Source organism: Danio rerio, chromosome 6 (genome assembly GCF_052040795.2).
Source record: "Danio rerio strain M-AB ecotype USA chromosome 6, GRCz13ab, whole genome shotgun sequence".
NCBI classification, from domain to species: domain Eukaryota; kingdom Metazoa; phylum Chordata; class Actinopteri; order Cypriniformes; family Danionidae; genus Danio; species Danio rerio.
This window is the reverse complement of record NC_141026.1, coordinates 20,747,656-20,775,503: the sequence shown is the minus strand read 5'-3', so window position 1 is coordinate 20,775,503 and position 27,848 is coordinate 20,747,656. Positions and strand designations below refer to the sequence as shown.

The following is a 27,848-nucleotide window of genomic DNA, read 5'->3' as shown; positions in this document are numbered from 1 at the left end:
GTCTTATGCAATATTCCAGTTATGTGCATAAATCTCTTTAGATGGAAACACAGCTAAGGATAACTAGAGCTGCTTTTCCACTATCGTGCCAAACCATTCTAAGAACACTTCGGTACGGCTACGGTTGTTTCTCTACTGAGCCTGGAACGGCACGGCACGGCACGATTACAAACTGTTCTCGGCCCGGAATTCTCGGCACGGTTAGACAACCGTGCTGAACTGTGCTGACAGATTCTGTGTGTTAACGTTGCGACTCGGTTTCTAAGCTACCACATCTGGCTCAGCAAAAGCGCGCTAGTCATCAGACATCCTCAATAAACTACAGAACATTTAATATAAAATAATGATCCAGGTCTAAACGATACAGTTTGAAAAGGGTTTTAAAACCATAGAGCAGTCTCTGGCAGAGAAGTGAATAACTCATCACATTCTTAAGAAGATATTTTATTCATTAAAGTTATTATTTTATTGACTTGAATACAGACCTACTTCGCCTGCCTGAATGTGAGTTTATTGCACGCAGCGCTGTATTTCACAGCACAAAATTCGCTCTGATCCGGGAGAGACATGCCAGCGACTTGCGCTGCTGACTTTTTTTTCCTGCTGCGCATCGAATAAAGCGAATAAAGTCACGCTTAGCATCGTCGATGTCCAAATTCCACAACAACATCGCTATATCCATAGAACAAGAACTTGCAGACTTTTAACAACGAGGAAATAATTGCACTTTTTAATTCAAAGCCAGGACAGCTTGTTAATACCGGTGAGACCACGAAGGACGTCGTGTTGTAATGTCGGCCGTCCAAAAGACTTTGCTTGAAAGCTTTACGGAGCGGCACTGTAACTGTCCAAGGTGCTGTTGTATGATTTATATTATAGCATATGCACTAGAAGACTAAACAATTCAAAAGAATGAATTAATTAAATAAATATGGATTCTTAAATGTCAGTATTGTTTTTACTCAAAAAATACCAATACGTTTTGACAAATGTTTTATAAAAATAAAATGAGCAATTTTTATCATTTCAGCTAAAGGCAATTATATGATTCAGTTATACATAAGTTATATGACATTTATGAGGCATGTAACATGTTTCTGTGTTTTTGTTTTTTTTTGTTCTTGGTGATCTTTAATATAGCTACGCAAATATTTTCTAAAACGTCTAGCAATAATTCGCCTACAGCTTGTTAGTTAATTATGAAAAAAAAATTATAATAATAAAAATAAAATGATCAAAATAAAAAGATAATAGAGCAGCATTTTGCTAAATATAATAGTGCTTTATATGCTTTAAATCCTGCTATATATGTGTTGTTTCATATTCGTTTTTTATTTCACTTTCTGCATTCGTTATTTAATGTTTGAATAGTAAAACAAATAACAGCCATCACTTAATTGGTTTCATTTTACCATCAAAATGTAGTATATTTTATATCATTATCAACTTAATTGATATTGATATAAAAACGCAGTGTAATTTAATTAATTGTTAAAAATGAAATAATTTATGTGCTGTGTTTTTATAAGTGAAAGTGCCCGCTCACCTTTGACAGATATTATTTATTTCCCCTCCAATTATTTTAAATCATCACGTTACATTTTAAATAAATATAAATAAATAAGGGTGCACATGTACCTATATTTAGCACCCCTATTTGATAGAGCGGCATAACAGTGTTTAGTCACATGGTTGCTTTCGCTTTTATGAAAAAAAAAAAGTTTTGGCTCTTATTTAACTTTAATTGAACAAAGGGAGCCGTATACATGCATTACCAAGGCAACTACTGATGCGTTTTGTGTAATGTTTTAAAGAGCTTTGTCGCAGCAGGACAGTGGAAAATGAAACCGTATCCGTGCTGTCTGGCCCGGTTTGGCACGGAATGGAACAGTTCTGTTTAAAGAACGATTCAGCACGATAGTGGAAAAGCGGCTTAGGTGTCAGGGTTCTTGCCAAACACACACTTGGCATCGGGGCTCTAATGTCCTCAGGAGACATCCAAATTCTGACTGCACCAAGTAAATTAAATAAATAAACTGACCCAAGTGTTTCTAATCCCGCTGAGAGTGGACTGATGGATGTTGAGACAATCCCTCAGATCCTGCTCTTTCTTACCAGCGACAGGTAAACCAGGAACAGGAACCATTGGTCAATCAGTGGAAGGCATTGGCTCTGGTGCGGAGCAGGAGTCTTCATAACAAAAATTATGATCATTACCTGGTAAAGTTAACAGACATTAACATCTCTGGTGTATTTTGTAAATAAAACATGACTTCAGATGAACAACAAATTCCACTGTATCTCTCATTTCACAGTTTCATGGACAAACCTTATTATTATTATTATTATTATTAAAAACATTTCTCAAGTAACATCTTATAACAAACATAAAATATATCCCAAGTAAATAACTCAAAAAAGAAAATATAACATACCTAGGATTACATTCTACATTAGAATAAAATAAAATGAATATACTCCCATGATTTTTATATCTATTCAAGACAATACCTACAGAAATAAGTATCCCATTTTACAGAAGGGGATAGATTATTTTCACGTTTTATATGGCAAGGGAAAAAAATCAAGAATTAAAAATAAAACATTACAATTACAAAAAGACGAAGGAGGATTTTCATTGCCATGTTTGAAGAAGTATTACCAAGCGGCCCAAATACGACCATTACTGTGCTTATGCAACCCTAATTTTAAAGCCAGATGGAAGGAAATAGAAAATGCCACCCAAAATAGACCCCCAATTCAAGCCATAATGGCTGATGACAATTTGGTGAAAATCTACAGTATGAATAAGAAATTAACATATTGACAAACAATTCACTAAACACTTGGCAAGAAATATTAAAAAAATATGAATTAACAGAATCAGTATCAATACTGAGATGGCCAGCATTTGACTCCACATTTGCCCCAGACAAAACAGACACCAGTTTTAAAGTTTGGATTAAGCAAGGACTTACAGCATACTGCACTTTTCTACATAATGAAAGTGTTAAGGATTTTAAAGTTTTCAAAAATGAAAATTCATTGAGTGATCATGACTTTCATAAATATTCACAGATAATATTTATAGTTAAGACAAAAATTAACAACTTTAAAACTATGATGAAAACAAAAATAATAGTCTTCTTACAATATTGTATATAATTTTGCATTCTTACAAATATTGCTTGATCTCAGTGCTGCATTTGACACTGTCGATCACAGCATACTTCTAGATAGGCTGAAAAAACTGGGTTGGGCTGTCTGGCACGGTCCTCAAATGGTTTAGATCTTACCTTGAAGGTAGAGGTTACCATGTCAGTATGGGTGATCATAGGTCGAGGTGGACACCCATGACATGTGGAGTCCCACAAGGTTCGATTCTGGCACCTCTCCTGTTCAACCTTTACATGCTCCCTCTGAGCCAAATAATGAGAAAGAACCAAATCTCCTACCACAGCTATGCTGATGACACTCAGATCTACTTAGCCTTACTGCCTAATGACTACAGCCCCATTGACACCCTCTGCCAATGCATTGATGAAATTAACAATTGGATATGCCAAAACTTTCTTCAGTTAAACAAAGAGAAAACTGAAGTAATTGCGCTTGGGAACAGAGATGAGGTTCCCAAGGTAAATGCGTACCTTGTTACTAAAGGTCAAACAACAAAAAATAAGGTCAAGAATCTTGGTGTGACTCTGGAGTCAGATCTGAGTTTCAATAGTCATGTCAAAGCAGTCAGTAAATCAGCATACTATCATCTCAAAAACATAGCAAGAATCAGATGCTTTGTTTCTAGTGAAGATTTAGAGAAACTTGTTCATGCTTTTATCAGCAGCAGGGTGGATTACTGTAACGGCCTCCTCACAGGCCTTCCTAAAAAGACAGTCAGACAGTTGCAGCTCAACCAGAATGCTGCAGCCAGAATTCTGATCAGAACCAGAAAATCAGAGCACATCACACCTGTACTCAGGTCTCTACACTGGCTCCCAGTTACATTCAGAATAGATTTTAAAGTATTATTACTGGTCTATAAATCACTAAATGGCCTAGGACCTCAATACATTACAGATATGCTCACTGAATACAAACCCAACAGATCACTCAGATCTTTAGGATCATATAAACTAGAAGTTACAAGAGTTCAGTCAAAGCAGGGTCAATTAGCTTTCAGCCACTATGCCCCCCACTGCTGGAATCAGCTTCCAAAAATGATCAGATGTGCTCCAACATTAGGCACATTCAAATCAAGACTGAAAACACATCTGTTTAGCTGTGCCTTTACTGAATGAGCACTGTGCTGCGTCCGACAGATTGCACTATTATGTTTTTCTCTTGTTCTTCATTCTTTTATATCACATTTTACCTGTTTTTATGTTTTTTAATCAGTTTTTTTTACTTGTTTCTTTTATTCTTGTTTATGTATTCTGTGTTTATGTTTTATTCACTTTGAATTGCCACTGTGTATGAAATGTGCTATATAAATAAACTTGCCTTGCCTTACAATATTTATCTTAGCTTATAAAGGAGCTAACATGACCAAAATAGTTACTAAATATTTTAAAATCTACAAGACAATCAATTAGAGAACACATATTATATAAAAATAAATGGGAAAAAGAATGCATTATTGAAACTACTGAGGAAGAGTGGAAAAGAATTTTTAAAACAGTGGAAATCAGCATCCTCCTCAGTCTGGAGGGGATTTGGTGGAAAAAAATTAAATTTATTTTTTTTTGTCACCCCTAAACAAAAGAGATACTTAAACAAAAAGGCAGTCTGCTGGAGATTATGTGGCTCAAATAAAGCAAATCATTCACATATTTTCTGAAAATGTTTAAAAACCCAGGAATTTAGGCAAGAAATTCATAAATGTTTATAAAATGTATTCCATATTCCCATCAATTTTTCTTTCTCAACTTTATACTTAGGCCTAAAAAATTATATGTTAGAAGAAAAATCTGACAAAAAACTGCTGAAAATTTTGCTGATAGCCTGTAAAAAAGCTATAACCAAAAATGGTTACAGTTTGAAATACCTCAAATTAGTGACTGGTTTGATATAATTTATTAAATCTATAGGATGGAGAGGCTAACAATGAACCCTCTTTTACAGACTGGGGAGTTTAATGAGACATGGAGAAAATGGGTAGTACATATTCTTACTTTGTTTATTTTGTGTAGGATTTCTAGTAATGAGAGAAAACATAACAGAAAGATAGAAAGAAGAACACTAGCTATTTTAAATATTGTACATTTAAGATCCTAAAAGTAACATCCTCATAGTTCCATATGTACATAGTTTAGGTAATAAAAAAATAATAATAATATTAATAATAAATAAATAAATAAACAAATAGAGAAAAAGGGAAAGAAAAGGGTTGACTGGGTGCCACAACATGACAAAAAAGAAGCACACAATTGAATTGTAACAGAAAAGCAACAAATTAATTTGATCTCTTTTTTTAAAGATATACAAAACAATTATGAGTGTATTGTTTTTCTTGTTTCTTTTAATGTCCTCAAATCATTAATGTAACTTCCATATTTATTAATGGAAATTTTTTGTATTTTATAATTCTATTTATTTCTACAATTTTTGGAACCTGATCTTTGATTGTTTTGTGAATGCATTGTGGAAAACCCTATCTGTATGTGAATTTGGAAACTGCAATATAAAACTAAATGAAAAAAAAAAATGAAAATATAAATATGTAAACACTTTTGGGAAATAACAAACAGTTTTTTTCTTTTAAAAATACAAATATTAAATTCTTTTGTATAAATAATTGTATAAATAAAACTTTGTGGTACTTTTTGTTGAAAATATAAAGTAGTGGTGAACAAATTATTGTTTGAGCATTGGCATTGTCTGATGAAGAGCCGGGTGGCTCGAAACGTTACACGCTCTGTGTCAGCCTTTTTAATTTAATAAATTTGTATTTTTGGAGCCTTGGTGTTGCCGCCTTTGATTAACATTTAATTTGCACTTTTTGCGGTTTTGGCTGAGCACCCAGTTAAGAGAGATGTGCATGCTTTTGTACAGTTTTTAAATTTTTTTTTTTGAGCATCGGTATCACATTGGTCACATTGCAGGATTATTTTTTTATAATTATTAAAAGATAAAGATATTATCAAAATTTGACATTATTTATACAATGATGACCATGTTATTTTACATTTGATTGTTTCATTTCTGTACTTAAATACAGTTCCACTCTCCAGAAAAGCATAAAGCACTGTTTATTTATTCATTATTGCTTGTAATTTATCATAATTTATACAGATGAACTGCATAGAAAAAGTCTTGATCATCCAAGTCGATCTAAATTAATTAAATATTTCTAAATATAGCTATTTAAATCATCTGGTGAAACTATATTCCAATCGCAATGTATATCGCAGCAAAACAAAATAATGCAATGTCAGATTTTTTCCAATATTGAGCAGCCCTAATATAAAGCAATTGGCAACACTGCCAGAGAGTCTTTCTCAGCCTAACGCATGCTGGACGTGAGCTGGCTACACCTACATTCATCCATTCATTCATTTTCTTGTCGGCTTAGTCCCTTTATTAAACCGGGGTCGCCACAGCGGAAGGAACCACCAACTTATCCAGCACGTTTTTACACAGCGGATGCCCTTCCTGCCGCAACCCATCTCTGGGAAAGCTACACCAACATTTCGAGGTATAAACAGAATAGAAAACTTTTACGGTACACATTTGATTCCACGGTAATGATATATACATCATACCATCCAGCCCTACCGCATTTATTTATTGCCATATTTATAGCAGAAATAATACCTGGTAATTTATGTCATGGAAAAATACATGTATATTTATTATCAGTGTGTTACTGAAATGCAACATGATTATTTATTTACTGTACTCTGTTAGCCCTTGCTGTAGTTTATTATAAAGCAGATGTCTGTAAACATCATATGTAGCCCAAAGTAACTAATTGTAAACATTTGGAGTAAGATATTGTAACTGAATGTTGTGTTTACTTCAGAATGGTTTTCTATGGGAAAGTGCTAAGCATGTAGTTTAGCATCTTGTGCTTGTATTCTAGCAACACTTATTTGCTGTATAAAGCATGTATTATATCAATAAATATTTTGATCTGTGTTTCCGTTTCCAATAAAGGATCATGCTGATAGTGAGTGAGTCTTTGTTAAACTTAAAGTCCCCATTAAATCAAAATTAAGCATATGATTTTATTAGCTCACATTGCTTGTGTTGTGGTAAACTATTCATCTGTGCATGTCATTAAAAAACAAAAATTGTTTGCCCCTATAATCTTAATTGATATACAAAAATGCACTTTTTGTTTGTTTTTCTGTTAAATTGTCAGATTACGTATATCTTAGGAATTGGGCATGACTAACATATTTAACAACGCTGCTTTAACTGTCAGTTTTGACACTAAACAGAAATGGTAAGCAGGAGGTGTCTGTTAGGTTGTAATAACTTTGCCCAAACACTTTTCCCAATCTTTCTGAATGAAATGCCTACTTTACTACATCCAATCAGCTCGCAGTACAAAAAACAAGCCACGCCCACTGTTGTGTCATTTAATCTTTAGTTTCTCCAGGAACTGCGTCACAATACAAAAAAAGGTCGCAACTTTAAGTTCATGCAGACTTTAAACGTTTTGTTTACTGGAGGTAAAAAAAAATTTAGATTTATATTTTATTGAAAACAGTAAAGACTTTTGGGTTATTGAGTATAAAATCAATTTTATTGTTCATTTTCTTTGAAAAGGACAGAATTCTTGGACAGAATATATTTTTAATTATGAAAATCATTTAGGTTACTCTAGACTTGTTTTACTAATTTATATTCATTTTAAAAACACATACTAGTTTGCACTTCGAGCTGGTGTGTGTGCATGTGTGTGTGTGTGTCTTCAGCTCATACAGCTTCACACAGAGCCTCAGATGCAGCAGAGGAAGCTCAGGATGAGGATCTGTTCTCCTCAGTTCCTCTGCCCCTCCTGCTCTCCGTCTACAAATCATTGACAGCGTTTATAAACACTGAACCTGACAATGCAACCCAAGCCATGACTGCTGGATTCAGATAAGTGTAATGTCACTGGCCACCTGTGCAGTGCAACCAGGGATGACTCTCAAGATCATCTAAACTGGGCCGATCAGCCGGTGCTGCACTGAGACACCAGCGAATCAGCTGACGGCACTCTGTTACACACAACACCGTCTTCAGAACCACACAACAACACACTTCTGCTCGCTCGCCAGGCTATCTCTGAATGTGTCTGAATCTCTTACCTGTTGACAAGCTCTTAGGGAAGGTCAGTCTGCTTCTGGACGTGACCCTCCGTGCGCCTCTGAATGGGAAACGGTCACACAGGATGTTGTAGAGCGTCACTCCTACTGACCAGACTGTAGCTGGAGTGGCATTGTAGCGATGTCTACGAAACCACTCAGGAGGAGCGTATGCAGGAGTGCCTGAGGGACATAAGAAGACCACAAACATCTTCTCAAAATGCTCCAGTACAGACAAATTCCCTTTAGTGGATCAGCAGAAGTTCACAAACATCAACACAACGTTTCCTTCTGTAACTCAAACTCACCTGCAAAGTATTTGTAGGCCGAGCGCTTCAGCAGATCTCCACAGCCGAAGTCCAGCAGCTTGATGTCTTGGGACTCTGTGGAGATCAGCAGGTTCTCTGGTTTGACGTCCCGGTGCAGGACACCACGGCTCTTGCAGTGTTTTAGCGCCGCGATCAGCTGCACCAGCACTTTCTTGGCCAGACGCTCATCCAGACAGCCGTTCTCCTCACAGAAGCTCTGGAGGTCTTGGCAAGGATCCGGTCGCTCCAGGATCAGGATGTAGCGTCTGGGACGGTCAAACCAGTCCAGCAGCTGCAGGACACTGGGGCAGGCAGGAGCTGACGTGACACGGGTCATCAATGCCACCTCCAGCGGCAGCCGACCCTGACCATCCTGCAGGACAAACCCTCCATTATATCCATAACTGAATCACACATGGCAAACAGAACAGATTCACATCAAAACATACAACTTTCAGTCGCTCCGGGGTCCGGTCCTTCGACACGTACTTGATGGCCACCTGCAGACAGAAAAAGCAGAGTAAATCACACCTGCCTGATTGTGACACATCACATTTACTGACAGCAACATTTCTAAAGCATGTCTGAACAAAGGAGGGAAGAAAATCTCTTACTGGCAGTCCATCAGACCTGCGGATCCCAGCAAACACAGAGCCGAATCCACCTTGTCCCAGCAACGGGCCCTTCAGGTACAAGTCTGCAACACAGAAGAGCACAAGAAATGAAGAAAAGAGAGAAAGAGAAAACATGCTGGGGTCTCTTCAATGACAAATCATTTCGTTTCTGAGCCATAAGATCTAGAAGATGAGCAGTGCTGACCTCTGCGAGAGCGTTTGGCTGGTCTGCTGGACGAGGTGGACGGTGTTTGCTGGCTGCTGCTCTGCCTTTTCCTCTTGCTGTTCCTCTGGTCTGTGGATGCAGAATCAGCCAAATGTGAAGGCAGAGGAGCCAAAAAAACAGTAAGCTCAGTGGTGCTGTCCTGTGTATCTTCTGTATATCAAAACAATTTTAATAAATCTTTTTTGTTAACTTCTGGAATCCTTTTCATATTAGTCAAACATCATACAGCATCATACAGTGATATACAATGACAAATAAATGAAAGATTAAAAACACTTACCTCCTCTTTCTTCACCCATGTGGGACATGGACAATCTCCTCCAACCTGCAATAAAACAGACAAATACAGACAAATATGAAAATAAATGTTAAACAAAGTAAAGAAAAAGAAAAAGAAGAAGAAAAAAACGAAATGAAAAAAGAGCAACAAAAAATGTTTAAAAAAATAATCAGAAAAAGAACTAAAATAAAAATGATCAAAGAAATTGTGCTCTTTAAAATAGGTCTTCTCTCAGAAATCCTCCAACAGCTTCAGAAATCTCAGGATTCGCACAGAAATGCTCTGCAAAGTCGCCTCGTCTCTCAACCAACAGATTGCGATGGGTTCAATTGATTTTATATGCAATCAGAATTCATATCATAACACGCGTTTCTATAGCAACTAACACTGTAATAGCTTGACTTTGCGTGTCTGAGATATTTTTATTTTTACGATTATAATTCATGCAATTATTCGATTCCCTAAATCTTAATTATTAATCATTAATTAATCATAATAATTAATCATCATAGCCAGTGGAAGTGTGGAGTAAAATCGTTCACTTCATAGGCACAAACCTAATAGAGTGCACCTAACTTTATATTTATTTTTTCTCTTTTTCTCTTCTGTAAAATGTGTAAAAAGACAAAAGGGGAGATAAAACAGACTTGTTCTTATTTAAAGCTCGCTATAAGATTAAATAATTTTCAATAGGCCAATCAGCTTTCTGCAAAACTTCATTGCGTCATCACCCACATTCATCTTTACAATATATTTATATTTATAATCTTTACAGTTATCGAAAATCGCACAGAAATTCAAGAATAAAGTTTTTAATAAACAGTACTTAACAAACGAGCTCTTCTATAACGTTAAATGTAACTTACCATAATGAAGAAGTGGACGAGGATGATATTGTTCTCCATTCGGGATATCTACTGGCATTATAAACTGTTTTCAGAAAAATTATTGTATTACTTTCTGAGGAACACATTTCTAAGAGTTTATTTACGCTAAATTTCATATTATTGCCGAATCACGGTGAAGCAGGGCATTATGAAAGGTCATGTGACCGACGTCCCTGACGTCACTCCTTGCGTAATAAATGTATGGCCAACGCACAATTAAGGTATGTTAATGAATTATATTTTTAAATAAAATAAATTGTATGATAATAAAAACAACAATAATATTCAATTAAATAAGGCTTTTAGTATTTCATATGTGATCATGGTAATTTGGTGTCAACTGATCGTGTCTGTTATTAAATTGTAAATAGAAATTAAACTCCAGGAATATATTAATGCTTGTGTATATTGTTTTATTATGCTGAGATGCGAAGACAGCTGTTCAAATGAGCCATTTTTATTTGAGTTATAGCTCGATCAGTGTATGGTGATGACGCAGTATTGATGAAAGATGATTGGCCTTTTGAAATTTATCCCAGAAATTCTTTTTTTATACATTTTTAATTTAATAACAAGAGCTTTTAATTAGAACTAGTCGGATTTACACCCCTTTTTGTCTATTTGTCTTTTACAATGTTAGTTGCTATAGCAACGAGTGTTATGATAATTCTGACTGCATATAAAAACAAACCCATCGCAATCTGTTGGTTGAGAGACGAGGCGACTTTGCAGAGCATTTCTGTGCAAATCCTGAGATTTCTGAAGCTGTTGGAGGATTTCTGAGAGAAGACTTATTATAAAGATCACAATTTCTTTAAACATTTTTATTTTAGTTCTTTTTCTGATTATTTTGTTTTAAACATTTTTTGTTGCTCTTTTTTCATTTCGTTTTTTTTCTCTTCTTTTTCTTTACTTTGTTTAACATTTATTTTCATATTTGTCTGTATTTGTCTGTTTTATTGCAGGTTGGAGGAGATTGTCCATGTCCCACATGGGTGAAGAAAGAGGAGGTAAGTGTTTTTAGTCTTTCGTTTGTTTGTCATTGTATATCACTGTATGATGCTGTATGATGTTTGACTAATATGAAAAGGATTCCAGAAGTTAACAAAAAAGATTTATTAAAATTGTTTTGATATACAGAAGATACACAGGACAGCACCACTGAGCTTACTGTTTTTTTGGCTCCTCTGCCTTCACATTTGGCTGATTCTGCATCCACAGACCAGAGGAACAGCAAGAGGAAAAGGCAGAGCAGCAGCCAGCAAACACCGTCCACCTCGTCCAGCAGACCAGCCAAACGCTCTCGCAGAGGTCAGCACTGCTCATCTTCTAGATCTTATGGCTCAGAAACGAAATGATTTGTCATTGAAGAGACCCCAGCATGTTTTCTCTTTCTCTCTTTTCTTCATTTCTTGTGCTCTTCTGTGTTGCAGACTTGTACCTGAAGGGCCCGTTGCTGGGACAAGGTGGATTCGGCTCTGTGTTTGCTGGGATCCGCAGGTCTGATGGACTGCCAGTAAGAGATTTTCTTCCCTCCTTTGTTCAGACATGCTTTAGAAATGTTGCTGTCAGTAAATGTGATGTGTCACAATCAGGCAGGTGTGATTTACTCTGCTTTTTCTGTCTGCAGGTGGCCATCAAGTACGTGTCGAAGGACCGGACCCCGGAGCGATTGAAAGTTGTATGTTTTGATGTGAATCTGTTCTGTTTGCCATGTGTGATTCAGTTATGGATATAATGGAGGGTTTGTCCTGCAGGATGGTCAGGGTCGGCTGCCGCTGGAGGTGGCATTGATGACCCGTGTCACGTCAGCTCCTGCCTGCCCCAGTGTCCTGCAGCTGCTGGACTGGTTTGACCGTCCCAGACGCTACATCCTGATCCTGGAGCGACCGGATCCTTGCCAAGACCTCCAGAGCTTCTGTGAGGAGAACGGCTGTCTGGATGAGCGTCTGGCCAAGAAAGTGCTGGTGCAGCTGATCGCGGCGCTAAAACACTGCGAGAGCCGTGGTGTCCTGCACCGGGACGTCAAACCAGAGAACCTGCTGATCTCCACAGAGTCCCAGGACATCAAGCTGCTGGACTTCGGCTGTGGAGATCTGCTGAAGCGCTCGGCCTACAAATACTTTGCAGGTGAGTTTGAGTTACAGAAGGAAACGTTGTGTTGATGTTTGTGAACTTCTGCTGATCCACTAAAGGGAATTTGTCTGTACTGGAGCATTTTGAGAAGATGTTTGTGGTCTTCTTATGTCCCTCAGGCACTCCTGCATACGCTCCTCCTGAGTGGTTTCGTAGACATCACTACAATGCCACTCCAGCTACAGTCTGGTCAGTAGGAGTGACGCTCTACAACATCCTGTGTGACCGTTTCCCATTCAGAGGCGCACGGACGGTCACGTCCAGAAGCAGACTGACCTTCCCTAAGAGCTTGTCAACAGGTAAGAGATTCAGACACATTCAGAGATGGCCTAGCGAGCGAGCAGAAGTGTGTTGTTGTGTGGTTCTGAAGACGGTGTTGTGTGTAACAGAGTGCCGTCAGCTGATTCGCTGGTGTCTCAGTGCAGCACCGGCTGATCGGCCCAGTTTAGATGATCTTGAGAGTCATCCCTGGTTGCACGGCACAGGTGGCCAGTGACATTACACTTATCTGAATCCAGCAGTCATGGCTTGCGTTGCATTGTCAAGTTCAGTGTAGATAAACGCTGTCAATGATTTGTAGACGGAGAGCAGGAGGGGCAGAGGAACTGAGGAGAACAGATTCTGATCCTGAGCTTCCTCTGCTGCATCTGAGGCTCTGTGTGAAGCTGTATGAGCTGAAGACACACACATACACACACACACACACACACACAAGCTAGTCTACAGTAGACAAATGTACAGTTTCTAGACCACTTCGAGAAAAACGGAGACAGATGTTAAATAAATCATGAACAATAAAGTTATTTTATACGCAATTACAGCAGTTTTTTTTTTCTTTACTGGTTTCACTATAATGTAAATGTTCAAACCTACAAAAGCAAATTGTTATAAAAATAACTGAAAAAGCCTCCCGTGATGAAGAAGGCAAAATCATATTTATGTAGGCTAGAAAATAATATGTTTTGTAATATTTTAATCCTTTATATGTATATGCTATATATATATATATATATATTTATATATATATATATATATATATATATATATATATATATATATATATATTCTTATTATATCCTATATATAGGCCTATCTTTAATATTTAAATTTTTTTATATGTAAAGATATTTGCGTATTGCTCTAAATCTTGTGTGTTGGCTATTAAGCAGTGTGTAAGCAAGGTGCAACTCTGCGCTGGAGTTTAGACCGGCTTTGTTTTGGTCTAATGAAAAATCTATTATAGTTTCTTAAATTAGCAACGCGCCAGCAGTGCGCCTCAGAACGCCTTCCTTTTTAGAGCAGAAGGCCTATGGGCGCACATATGAGCGCAAATGCATTTGCTATTTAAAGAGCGTGGCGCAACACCTCAAAACGACTCTTGCGCCAAGCTGAAACTAGCAAACAAGTATTGCGCAGCGCCTTGCGCCACATTGCGCTGGGTGTATGGTTGGGCCCTGCGTGTTTTTCCTCATCTCAACATTTTATATAATGAAACACACAATAATTTAATATTTGTTTAACATATAAAGCTCATAGTGTTAATAACTCTGTTTACTCTACACTTTGTACCGTGATTTTTATGAATGTTTATTATGAGCAGGGCCGGATTTAGTGATTTGGGGGCCCTAAGCAATTCGAGTCATGGGACCCAGAAGTCCTTCAGTAATAAGCACTTTTCATATTTGCTTATTTATTTAGCTGTCTTTATCTTAGATCACTCTGTCTTGCTTTCTATATTTTTATCTTAACACAATCTCTACATTTAAATAGATTTGTTTGCTTAAAAATGAGTTCACAACTAAAAATAATGAATAAACTATTTGGTTTTTAAAACTAAATTTTCATCTGATTTGACTGCTGGACTGATCCATTATTGGGGGTGGGGGGACACAATTGCACACATACTAATTAAGGTAAATTTGTATTTCTTAGAGCCTTATTCTACAAAGTATGACAGGAAATGACATTATATATAATTTATAGAAACTGTTATTAGTATTTATTGTCGGCCTCCAGACTTCCTTGGGGCCCTGAGCGGCTGCTTACTTTGCTTATTGGTTTAATCCGCCCCTGATTATGCACTGTAACCCCTGCTGTTGTCATTACTAAAGATATTAAGTTAATACAACTTGACATTACTTAAAATACCAAGTTTTGGCATCAAAGGTGTGTTTAACTTACTCATTAGGCAGCAAAAACTTTTAATTCATATTTTAAGTTCTCTGAACTTAACATTTTAATTTCTTTAAATGATTCTCCATGTCTCTGTTTAAAATGATTGGTTGTGCTTGAGATTCTGCCTTGACAACCGTGCTGATTGGTCCATATACAGTATGTTATATGACACAAGGTGGTTATTTTGCTTGTGATGCTGAATTTTCCTGAAGCGCAGCAGGACAGAGGCACTACCTGAACCCATCTGACGAAAGAGAAAAGTTAAATTAGTCAGTAGATATTTAAATGCTGATAAACATTTTTCCTAATTGATATACACGCTGGGGCAACACAGTAACTCAGTGGTTAGCACTGTCGCCTCACAGTAAGAAGGTCGCTGGGCCAGTTTGCATATCTGTGTGGAGTTTGCATCATCTCCCCTTGTTCACGTTGGTTTCCTCCATGTGCTCCGGTTTGCCCCACAAGTCCAAAGACATGTGCTATAGATGAATTGGGTAAGCTAAATTGTCCGTATGTGTGTATGTCCTGGTCCTCCAGGTTGAGGGTTGATCGTTGGGCTAACAACCCACCTCGTAAACATTAAACGTTACGAAACACCAACATGGTGTGGCTAAATATCAACTTTGATATAAACGACTCTGGGAGTAATAAGTAAAGAATATAAAAGCTGATTAGTCATTTTAAGTTATCTATACTTAAAAATTTAAGTTAATTTAATGAACAGACCACATTTGGTGAACTCAATTAATTGAGTTGTAGAACAACTCAAATGAACTGAGGGAATCACTTTCCTCAAATCATTTGAGTAGTCTCAACTTATTAGTGTTTACAGTGTGAGTCAAAGAGTCATTCTGTGATTCTGCAGTGATGCTGAGTAAATAAGAGATCAGCTAAATCATCTAATAAGAGTTAATACAATTTCATACATATTTAACACAGAAAACAAACAAAACCTACGTGAGACCAAGAGACTTTATTGAAAGAAAAAATCATGAAATGAAGTCATACAATGCGTCATTCAGCAGCAATCATAACTTAAAGATTGTAGTCAGTTCTTGTTTTCTCAGACCTATAATAAATGATTATCTTTGCAAAACGCATGATCTATTTTGTATATGGTGACATAACCTGTTATATGATGTTATACTGGATAAAGACTGCCAAGGGTGTTAAGACATTCAGAATAACAATATTTCAGACTCAGAATATGGGCATGGTTGTACAATTATGTCACTGGAGCACAATTAACTGTCTTTAGAAATAGAAATGACAGAAGCAAATACATATTCATTTTTTACCTTCATAAGTATCCTTGCAATGACGTGAAAATGAGATCGCAATAAAAAAAAAAGAGATTTTATGTCATATTGTTTATCACATAAAATCGTACATAGCAGTCAACACTGAAATCCATACATAATACATTACGTTTGAATGAATCCCATTTCTGTGATATAAATAATAAACATTCTGAACAGAGAACTGTAACATTGAGCAAATACAGCAGAGATACAATAGAACTCACAATGTAGTCACTATCTATTGAAACCAAGTTTGAAAAAAAAGAACTTGAATATATTTATTATTTATTATTATACAAATTTAACAACAAATGACCTGTTAAAATGTCACAACATTACATTCAAATCACCATCTGTTACTTGCTGCTTACTTTTATTACAGTTGCGTTGCCTAAAAGGGTCAGTTCTTAAATGATTAAAATAATTTTTCTCAAGTATGTCTGGACAAATGTGACAACGTCACACTTTCAGTTATCCAAGTCACTGCAGCACATCACGGTAATAAACAAAGATGTAAACAAAGTACATTGCTTTATGAACTATTACAATTACTTGAAGCACAGTCAACATCAATGAAGTTGAGCCAAGTAAAAATGTCAAAGATTAAACAATGAGGCCCTTCTGAAGGCTGAAATAAATGATTAAACACTGACTGTCATCTGGTTTGTAATCAACAACTATTTTCAGACCAAAGAATATCATGCGCTGAATGAAACAAACTTTGTTACAAAGAATAAATCAAGAATAAATGTCACCTTCAAATGTAAAACATTATTTTGTTTCCTATAAAAAGTGATTAGTTACTTAAGTGAAGAGATCAAAACTGCTGCCTTAAAAGTGACCAATTGACTTCCCTTAAAAATATGAGGACCTATTAAGTTGACTTAACTTACCTTTTTATAGTCAACTAATTGCTTTTTACAGCGTAATTAAAATGAGAGTCATTTTCTCAAAATCACAACATTTATGACTGCCCGTTTTGCCACTTACGAATTTAAAATGAAGCATATTTTCATACAATTTATTGCTCACATTACATGTATGATAACTTAAATACATTTGAATATACTGTATAATATGACTAAAACAATTAGTTTGAAATAAATAAGAGTAATAACCGCTAGACATTAAGTATGCTTAGAAACCCGACATTGTCACAAAAGTAATACCTTGTTTGTAACATAGATTAGTTTAGATAAGTTTATTTACAATTCTTTTTCATAGGCAATCATATTGACAAATGATACAACACACTCTCTACTGTAAACAAACAGCTTCAGATCTGTGGATTTAAACACTGTTACATTTCTTTCACACACAAACTGTTTAATTTCAAAAGGCTTCAATTTATTGTCAAGAGCCATGGGTACTGATTTAGTTTTGCTTGTGTATGTTTTATCCCAGCATTCTTTACAATATATTCTTTTGTGTTCAACAGAAGACTATTTTTATTTTTAGATGAACTTTCCCGTTTTATATCTAATATACTGTTTATAAATGTTCAATTTTTTTAATTCTCAAAAAATACACAAGGACCATGGGTTGCCAGGTCCAAGAAAAGACAGCTTAATGATAGCTGTGCTCTTTTGCTCACTTGTAGTGGTTTTTGGGTTGCCAGTTATGCTTTCCAGGATCAATGTCTATTATGTAAAGAGTTTTCATTTTGCACATTATGAAAGTATCCCCAAAAAGCGCAAACTGCAACTTCAGATTTTTTTCCTGCAGCTGCATTTTCAAAATAGCCCAATTGTGCAGGAAAACTGCAATCCTGGCAAAACTGACCACCACCAAATTTAACCACACTGCTAAGAAAAAAAACTGCTGCTGCTGCTATTTTTACTACTACTATAAATAGTACTACTACTACTACTACTACTAATAATAATAATAATAATAATTTTCCTGAATAGAAATCAGTATAGAATTATTTTGAAGACAATATAGAAACATTGGTAATGATCTTTGAAAGCTGAGCTTTGGCCTTTAAAATAAATTAAATCTATTAAATTACATTTCTTTAAACTTTTGCATTCTATTATGATTGATTACAGAATGTTTTAAATAAATATGTTGAAATACATTTTATTCAGAACTTACACACATCTGTGTTTAGCATTTATTATGTTGCTTGCTTTGAATCTCACCTGGCATTTATAAGACACTGTGCCAGGCTGATGTTGGCAGGTGTTCCAGTAATGGTGATCTGGCGGTCTGATGACCCCTCCATGGCATTGGCAATTTTGATCTGAGCTCCAGACATTTGACGGATTTCATTAATTTTGGTGCCCTGACGTCCAATTATACAGCCTATTAGCTGAAAATATAGTTAGGCAGATTAAAATGAGTTCCATGCCTGTTTCTTCTTTGATTAGGGGTATAACGACTAATCATAATGTAAAACTGTGAAATATAAATGTGCCGATGTGCATCGCTTATGTAAACAATGGGTCTTGCAATACTGAACTTGTTTTTTTTTTGCAGAACTCGACTTATTGTATAAGGTATATTTCACCCAAAAAGGTCAATTCTGTTTCCCTGTCTTACACTGATAATGGTGTTTCAAGGCTGTGAAATCACACGTTTGTTTACCACAGAGATATTACAGATGATACATTTGTAAATGATGTTCACTTTGTTTTCACAGAGAGAGATTCCTTTGCTTTATGAGACCTCAGTGCATCGTCAGGACTTGAGTGTATCGTTACAGTCCTATCTTTGATACAGTTACCCCAAAAACTGGCACACAAAGTTCATGAGTTCTGGCCTGTGAACTGGCATCCACACCTATTAACAGAACAAATGCAGGAAAACTGAGAAATACAGAGAACACTGAACACAACATTAAGCATGTTTAAACTGTGCAACTGTCCAAATCTGTTATAAAACTCTTAAATCTAATGCAAAATTTCCTGATTTACAGTAAAATACTGTTCATTTTTCAAAGCGACTGACATTCCAGGAGTTTCTAATGGCACTTCACATTTAACTTTTTATTCACTTTTATTTACTGATTGTTCTTAATTGTTCTTATTATAAACAGGTTCATGTTAAATTTTGTTATTAATTTTAGGTTTTTGGTTTTTGTCTCAGGGATGTCAACGGCAAGCACCAAGGAATATCATGCAGCTCACACTCCCAGTCCAACTTCACCCCAAAGTACTCCAGCGGATATGGGGGTGTTTTAGAGAAACTCAGGTTTACCTGTTTGCTTCAGCCAAGACCGGCCACTGCTCCGCTCAGCACAGATGCACTGGCTCACTGCTGGCTTCGGACATGTGTATCAGGCAAGTTTGCGTTTCCCTAGTGAGTCTTCTTGTACAGACCGTGTGCAAGGTCAGGGAGGACGAGGAGCAGATCTTGCTGGTTGCACCACACTGGCCCACCCAAACCTGGTTTCCAGAACTCACACTCCTCGGGACAGACCCTCCCTGACAGATTCTCCTGAGGAAGGACCTTCTTTTTTTCAAGAAAAAGGAGAAGGTAGTTGGAATTTTTATAGGTTTAAAGAAGGCATTTGACACAATAAATCATAATATATTGGTAAACAAATGATAAAGGTATGGTATTAGAGGAGTAGCCTTGGACTGAATAAGCAGTTATTGAAAAAATAGGCAACAGTTTGTGGAAATTGGCAACCAGAAATCTTCATATCTAAATATAAAGTGTGGCATAGCACAAGGATCAGTTTTAGGTCCAATATTGTTTATAATTTACATTAATGATATGTGTAAGATATCATAGTTGTTTAAGTTTATATTATTTGCAGATGATGCAAGTATCTTTTGTTCTGGGGATAATTTACTAAAACGTATGGAGTTGATTAAAACAGAAATTAATAAATTGAAATTATGGTTTGACGTAAACAAATTGTCATTAAATATAAGTAAAACAAAGGTTATGTTGTTTGAGAAATTAAAAAGTCTAATACAGGGCTCGAAATTGCCACCATTTTGGTTGCATTTGTGCCCGAGATTTAATCTATGCGACCTCATAATATATGTGGGAGCATTTGAGCGACTGCATATAGTGGCTGTAGGGCGACCTGTTAAGATGTTTTCTAAAAACGTGCTGAGTTGCTCTTCCCTGCTGCTATATTGGTTAATATAAGCTGTAAATCACTCAAGGGTTTCGCCTGTCAGATGATGGAGCTTTTGTTACCGCGGGAAATGCAAACAGCTGAAGAGTGAAAAGTAGCCTACACACAGATTTGCAAACTCCACCTAAAGTTACAACATAATGGCGCCGATGACAGCGATCATGACATGTGGTGAATGTTGATCCGTCAGCCGAGATCACTCGAGTGTTTTCGGATAAGGTGCCCGAAGATTGATGCGTTGCATTCACTGCGTGTTCAGCGCAAATGTCCGCTAAATGTGAAATCTAACACTGTACACATCATCGCCAAAGAAGCTCGCCTTTGCTAAGTTTTAATTGAATCTGTGGCTCATAGCAAAGAGCGGTATTGCGCCAGTGGTCATCACAAGAATCCTGCTCTGCCTGCTTATAAATTGGTGCGCTGACTCGCCTGCTTTCCACAAACACAGAAAAAAGAAAATCAGTTAATAACAAGACTGAGCATTTAAAATGACACAAACCCAGATCAAAACCTTTAAAGAGTGATAGAAGTGAGACTTTTATTACTTTCTTTTGTCCATTCTTTCTTAAAATGTATATTTTTATTTAGTTACTAACTAAAAAAAAACTGTTTTGCAGCTTTCAGCCTTGAATTGAATGATTTAATACAATCTTTTGTTTGTTTTGTAGCAAAAAATATTATTTATTAGATAAAAACAATAGTGCAAAATAAATATTTCTTACTGCAATGCTTCATTTTAGTTTGATGCAAACCATAAATTTATTTTTCATAAAGTAACAGACTTTTTTAGCAGATAACTTACATTCAAGCACATTCAGGGCAGCATGATCATGGGAGATGCAATTCATTGTTAGTATTATTGTCATCATTAATATTTAATAATGATTAGACATACATTCTGGAATTATTGCTCACAAATATCAATAAGTCATCTCAGCATTAGTTAGATAGTTGTTTCTGGTTTTTGTTAGTCCTAATTGATGTAGTTTTCAAATACAATCAGTCCCTTAAAATACAAAAAAGTCATTAGACTGATGGAAAATGTGAGGTATTAGGAGCATACAAGTCCTTTACTTTTTTAAATGAAAGATACTCAAGTTCAATAATTTGGTTCAATTTAAAACAGCACAATTTATGTTTAAAGCTAGGAATGAATTACTTCCAAAATGCATGCAAAAGTTATTTAAAGAAAGACAAGGGGGATATAATCTGAAAGAAGAACTAAGTTTTAGGAAGTTAAAAACAAGGACAACTTTAACAAGTTTGTGTATGTCTGTCTGTGATGTGAAATTTTTGATTGGACCACTGACCAGCCGCCGGTGTCTCCGCTTGCTCTCCCCCCTTTTTGGGTGTTTGATCATGCCTTCCCCACCACACTTACATTTATAGAGCAAGAATGAATACGACTCATTCCCTCCTCCCAGGTAGAGGATGAAATGTCAATTCCTAATTCCCTCTCCCAAGAATCTTTAAGGTGTGCAGTAGAGACCGAAACGTGAGAAGCATCTCTAAATCTATAAATTTCAAGATCTAATTTCAAAATCAGATCTTTAAATTTGGTCACTAAAGGTTTTTCCATTGGGCACTGCCTCAAAAGCTTGTACAAATCATGGTCAAGAGAGACTTCCTCGCACTGAGGAAAATTGTGTTTGATAAAATGACGCACCTGTAAATAACGAAAAAAGTGTGATTGTGAGAGTCCAAAAGTTTTATATAAGTATTCAAATGTGGCCAGTTTGTTATCTACACAAAAATCCTTCACTGAACTCAGTCTTTTGTTACTCCAAAAAGTAAAGATCTTATCAAGTTGTCCGGGCACAAAATCATGATTTTTGCAGATAGGTAAATAAATTGAGGGATACTTAATCTTTAATGCCATTTTCACTTGTCAGGGGTGCATTTCTGAAAACAATAGTTAGCCAACTAAGGTCCCAAGTTCCATCTTTGTAATGAATAAATATAAGGCAAAGAAAAAACATAGCTTCTGGTCAGTTTAAGGGTGCTTTCACACCTGTGAATCGATTCAGTTGTTCCGAAACAGAGATTAAAATTGTTACATTGTTGCTCTTTGCTCTTGGAGCGGTTCGCTTTCACACTGCAAAGTTTCTAATCGGACCAAAAGAGCTAAAGCAAGTCACGTGCGAGTAAACTCTCCTTACATTGGTCAGAGTGTCAGGGTTTATTTTGCAGCTTTCCGCTCAGCTGTCAGGAGAGGTGGTGGTTTGGTGGTGATTGACAGGGTGCGCGTGTGACGTGTCTGAGGAGAGACACGGTGGGGAGGGGTGAGAAGGGTGCGCGACGATGCCTATTTGAGGACTGGGAGAGAGACGCGAGATTACCGAGAGATCATCACTCGTTTGCGGGCATCCGGAGACTCGCGAAACTTCCCGCCATACTCATAATTCTCTCTTTATATAGCCGTAAGCCTATTACATATCCATAAAACACTGTGATATAACCGCGCTCGGATCTGATCGCTTTCTCACTGCAATCGAACCGCTCCAGGGTTCGTTTCAATCGAGCCGAGACCACCTCATTTAAGCGATCTCGGAGCGATTACTTTGGCGCGGAACAGAGCGCGATTGCCCTGTTCACATATGCCAATCGAACCGCGCTAACTGGGCAAACGAGATACGTTCCGAAACAAAAGTGTAGGTGTGAAAGCACCCTAAGATATTCCATAAAACACCTTATAGACTATGAGTCTTTTTTAGCTAAAGGTTGCCCTTATGTTTCCCTTTTCAATCTAAAAGTGTTGCAAAAAATAACAAAGTAGCTTTAATGTAATAAGTTATAATGTATTGCTTTGCTGCGTCCTCCTTTATGTTTTAATAACACATAATAATCTTTACACCACATTAAAGGCACAGCAGCCAGTAACTTTCAGTTGTCGTAGAGTAGTTGATTACTGTTACTTTTTAGGTATTTTAATTACAGTTACTTATAATGCACTTGCGCTACATTGTAAAATAATTAAACTTGGTGAATATCACTATAAAATTTTATCCATTTTTCTTCTAAAAGAAGAGAGCTTTAAAATCATCGTAGTGCAGGTGCACATGATTTCGTGCCAGTTTGCTGTACAGTCATATTCTAAAGCAGATGTCAGACTCTACTAAAGCCAGTGGCTGTTTTACGAAATGAAAATATTCAATTTACTTCACTTTTCTGAAACAAGCAGACAAGAACATTACAGTAATATGCAAGCTATGTCCTGGGGAGAAGAACTATCAACCGCCTTCAACAGCACAAGTAATTTACTAAAGCACCTGACATGGCAGCATAGACAAACACTTCTGAGTGATCCCTGTTCATCATCAACAGATAACACTGCGGCAACAAAATCAAAACTTGATTTTACTTCACCAGCGCAGATAATGTCTGAAGGTGAACTTAAAAAAGTTATTCCAGGCTAAGTTGTGGAAAAGATGCTACCGCTGCTTACTGTAGAATCTCCGTTTTTTAGGAGCATATTAAACAAAATGCCTGTGTCTGTCAAAAAAACAGCACTGCCTGATCGAAAAACATTTTCGACTTACTTAGATAAGCGTTATTCTGACCTAAATATGGAGCTTAAAGGGACATTTAAGAGTTTGGAAAATAATTTTATAATTGCTGACATTTGGACCAGCCATAACAAAAGTTTTTTTTTCTTTTCTGAATGACGACGCATTGGATTGATCCTTCTACTTTTGTAAGAGGACATGCAGCACTAAGCTCGTAAAAGAGCTTGGGGAAGACACAAATATGATGTGATCAGCAATGAAATCGAGCAAGTACATTCGGCTTATGGACTGAATTCTAAAGTGACAGCAACCATGACCGGCAACGGGTCTAATTTGATCAAAGCTTTTAGAATGCTCCAAAAATCACTCTGATGAGGAATCCAAAGAAGATGAAGAGGTGACATTTACTGATGTTGAGCATACCCTCTTCACAGAATCTGAAGGACAGTTTTCCTATCCCTCCACACTTAAGGTGTGCATCGAGAAATGGCTTCAAGCAAACAAGTAAAAATTCATCTACAGAAGTGCAACTTCAAAGTATTCTACAACAAAATCAAAAGCAAGTTCTTCTGTTACTTCAGTATTAGTAGATATTTGTAAAAAAAAAAAAAAAACTCATAGTGCCTGTTTCAACACGATGGAATTCTTTTCATGACGCCCTGTTTAGGATCACGGACATTCCCCTTTCTAAATTAAATACCGTCTGCACTCAGTTTGGAATCAAATGCCTCACTGATCGGGAGTATCTGTTTCTAAAGAAGTAATGTATTGTGCTGAAGCCACTCACTTTTGCACTAGACATATTGCAAGGAGAATATTTTTGTAACCCTTCTTCCAACTCTGGAGATTCTAATGTCCAAAAAATTGTTGTTTTATTTTTCATGCTATTATGTGAAGTGTCTGAATAAGTGTCTGATGTTTTTTTTTTTGTCTCATAGGCGATCAAGGTGCGCTTTTCCTCAATGATGGACAATAAAGAAGCTCTCCTGGATGCAGTCACTTTGCTTAAATTTAAGTTATGATGGATCAGAAAAAATGAGAAAAAAAGACATGGTTAGGGCAACGATAATTACAGAGTGCCGTGGGTTGTCTCTTGAAGACCAACAACATGCTCAAGATCACAAGAACACTGCTGACTCCAGTGATGATTTTTTTCATTTGAGGAGGATGACTGTACCTACTTTGCTGAAACAGAGGTGATGGAATATTTAAAATCTGCTGGGTTTGAGCTGGGTGTTTTTAGCCAGTTTCCCAGGATTAAGGCCACTTTACCGAGGTTCAACACAGCCACACTATCAAGCACACCAGTCGAAAGGCTTTTAAGCCAGAGCGATCTTTAGCCAGACTGTCAATTGAACGCTTTGAGAGATTTACATTAATGAGATACAACCACTTTTTCAAAAACAAGGCAGCTAAATAGTACAAAAAGGTTTTTGGAAAATATGAGTGCTTACAGTATGCAAGAAATATGGTGCTTGTTGGTTTAAGCAAGTGTCAGAGGAATACTGTTTGTTAATTAAAGGGTACAGTTAACTTCACTTTGTTTAAACAGTTCACTTTGTTGAAACACATGACATGATTACATACAGTACATTATGTATAAATATGGTAATCATTGCTTTGAAAGTAAGCTTCATGATTACAGCTTAATGCATGTCATGTTTAACATTTCATAAATTTAAGCTTTTTTGTAATTCAGATATGCAGAATATTTTTTGTTGTTGTTCAAGAATTGTGTTTCTAAAGGTTACATTTCTTGCAAAAAATATGTATTTAATTATAGAATGTTTTTATAGAATGTAATAAAGATGATTCAGAAATCTAAAGGGCTAAACTATTTCATGTTTGATTCATATGTTTTGCTTGTTCATTTATTATTTACAGAGTATTTACGTGATGCGCGCTATATAAAATGAGAGTCTGCATAGGCCCACATTCGTGCCAATCTGTCAGATAAAATTGGTTAAAACATCCGCAGATATAACGGGGATCTGCGCATAACGGGGTTTTATGCATCCCGCAATATGCGATGTCAAGAAGCTGACTAAATAAGTAAGGTAAACTGCACACACTTTATGATGTAATGCTAGATAGACCCTTCTCTCAGTGCAAAGCATAACTAAACCTTTACATGTCCATGCTTAATCAAAGGCCTAAAAAAAGGTCTATCAATTAAAGGATTATTAACAATCAATAGATCATCAAGTAATTTTTAGCATCATTAAATAAAATATATTAAAGGATATTTCACCCTAAATTTACCATACTCACCATTAAAAGAAGAATTCATCCAAAACTGAAAATTCTGCGACCATTAACTCACCTTTTACTTGTTCCAAACTTGTTTTATTTTTTTTCTGATCTTGAACAATAATATCCAATAACTTGTAATGTCTTTAGTTCTTGAAAATGTGAACAGTAAATGCTGAATTAAGATTGTTCTTTTGCTTATTGTTTTATTTATATTATCAGACAGCTAACGGGATTGGTATGCTGAAAATCCTATACAATTGATTCAAATAAATATTGATAATGACCGATATGAAAAAAGACTATCGTGATAATTTCTTTTGCCATATCGCCCAGCTCTAGGCACAACATTAGAGACCTGTTGATTTCTGGCAATTACTGACTTAGTATGATTTAATCTAGTGGCTAAATCAAACTTTCTTTATGTATGAGCAAGCATGGGGAGGCCTAATAGTATTTAAAGGAAATTAGCTTACAGTAATATCCTCTATCTAAGTACCAGAACTGGAGAGGTTGTGTCCGTGAGCAGATGTAATTGGCCAGCATACTGACTCTTAAGCGACTTCGGGTAAACGAATTAACTGAAAATAAGGATTTATTAGGTTACTCAATCTAAATTAGACCTAATCACAACCTATGAGGTGATCCGCTTGAATTTGATAAATCTAAATATAAATAATTATAAATTGGAGTGAGTTTAAATTCAGAGCTGGAAACAAATAAATTAACTAATAAAAATATTTATTTTCTCATTGGCTAAAAAGGCTTACATGCATTTAACCTTCACCCATGTTGTTAGTTCCGTCATCGGACTAATAGATTGAACCTAACTATGTTTTAACTAAGAGCTGTTGGTGCCCCAAAGCAAAAAAAAAAAAACTTTTCACCTCGCTCACCACGACGTTTTGGCATATGCCACGAATCAGAGCTTTGATGCTGGACCATGGTCTGGATAGGGGTGCTGGTGCAGGTTGTAGACTTCCAGCAGTCTGGCCGCCTGGGGGCCACGTCAAGGGAATGACAGCGGTGCTGGAGGCCACCTCCTCCACAGCTCCTGGTAATGGTAAACGGCATGTGACTTCACCCAAGAAGAGAGAACAGATATGTGTGGCTCCTATGCCACAGCAGCTGGGTCTCCAGCTGATAGCTGAGCGATCAGCTCTTCAGTGGCTTAAGCTGCGGTCACATTAAGCAGGTCGCACACCAGAAGCGCTGCTCGGCGCCGCAACACGGCGCGCACATGACAGTTTAAAGTATCGCACACCAGACGCGCACATTCGAATGATATTTAACATGAAACTAATCAGATGGCGCTCTGTGGCGCGGCTAAAAAATCCTGATAGAAACCTATGTTTAGAATTCTAAAATGCATGGTGCTGCGTGGCGCTGCGCGCCGCCGTGCGGCGCTTCTGGTGTGCGACCTGCTTTAGAGTTTAAGCATGCGATATTCTGTAGTACGGCGCTGCAAAAAGAGGGTGGGATTAAACGAGCTTATTAGACATTTAAAAAAGTGAGCAATTGCTCCATGTTTTAAATTTCTGTCCAGAGAGGTCATGTTTTGATCCTCGATTGGTCTCACGCAGTCAAGTGATGCGATTTCGCAGGTCAGAGTTCACCAAGCTTAAACTTTGCACCGCAGAACCCTGCAAAACTTGACGCATGACCCCGCGTTTCCGGTCTGACGCATTCGCGTGCATATGAATTGAAGTCTATGGGAGAAAAAGCCCAGTGTAACCGCAGCTTATATGTGTAACTGCTTGCTGTGTGTGCACTGGTTA

At 36.7% G+C, this 27,848-nt stretch overlaps 3 protein-coding genes across 8 annotated transcripts in view; 1 reads left to right on the top strand and 2 right to left on the bottom strand.

Moving 5' to 3' along the window:
• Nucleotides 1–6,073: 6,073 nt before the first annotated feature.
• On the bottom strand, nt 6,074–10,030 carry LOC147843487 (serine/threonine-protein kinase pim-3-like). Its single transcript, XM_087257126.1, has 9 exons — nt 9,993–10,030; nt 9,720–9,764; nt 9,419–9,589; nt 9,214–9,296; nt 9,049–9,099; nt 8,600–8,972; nt 8,295–8,474; nt 8,109–8,204; nt 6,074–8,013 (listed from the first exon to the last, which is right to left on the bottom strand). The coding sequence occupies exons 2-9, from the start codon at nt 9,745–9,747 to the stop codon at nt 7,985–7,987; spliced, it is 1,011 nt and encodes a 336-aa protein (XP_087113252.1). The 5' UTR covers nt 9,748–9,764; nt 9,993–10,030; the 3' UTR covers nt 6,074–7,984.
• A 1,279-nt stretch (nt 10,031–11,309) lies between these two features.
• On the top strand, nt 11,310–26,258 carry LOC137490198 (serine/threonine-protein kinase pim-3-like). Of its 6 annotated transcripts, none has more exons than XR_015493585.1 (8): nt 11,310–11,616; nt 11,747–11,917; nt 12,040–12,122; nt 12,237–12,287; nt 12,364–12,736; nt 12,862–13,041; nt 19,309–19,698; nt 24,759–26,258. XR_015493585.1 is itself a non-coding variant. In XM_087257125.1 (8 exons), the coding sequence occupies exons 1-8, from the start codon at nt 11,589–11,591 to the stop codon at nt 13,349–13,351; spliced, it is 930 nt and encodes a 309-aa protein (XP_087113251.1). In that variant the 5' UTR covers nt 11,310–11,588; the 3' UTR covers nt 13,352–13,559. The 6 variants fall into 6 exon arrangements, 2 of the variants coding, with proteins under 2 accessions (XP_087113251.1, XP_087113250.1); XR_015493586.1 differs by having other exon boundaries at nt 19,309–19,502; nt 24,759–25,656; XR_015493588.1 differs by having other exon boundaries at nt 11,828–11,917; nt 24,759–25,655.
• The window catches only part of si:dkey-45d16.4, a 44,100-nt gene continuing 32,124 nt past the window's right edge, over nt 15,873–27,848 (bottom strand). Inside the window, exons 5-7 of the transcript XR_015493589.1 lie at nt 19,420–19,674; nt 17,061–19,002; nt 15,873–17,001 (exon numbers count right to left, since the gene is read on the bottom strand). The gene's annotated coding sequence lies outside the window, so the exon portion shown is untranslated. The remainder of the gene's footprint in view (nt 17,002–17,060; nt 19,003–19,419; nt 19,675–27,848) is intronic.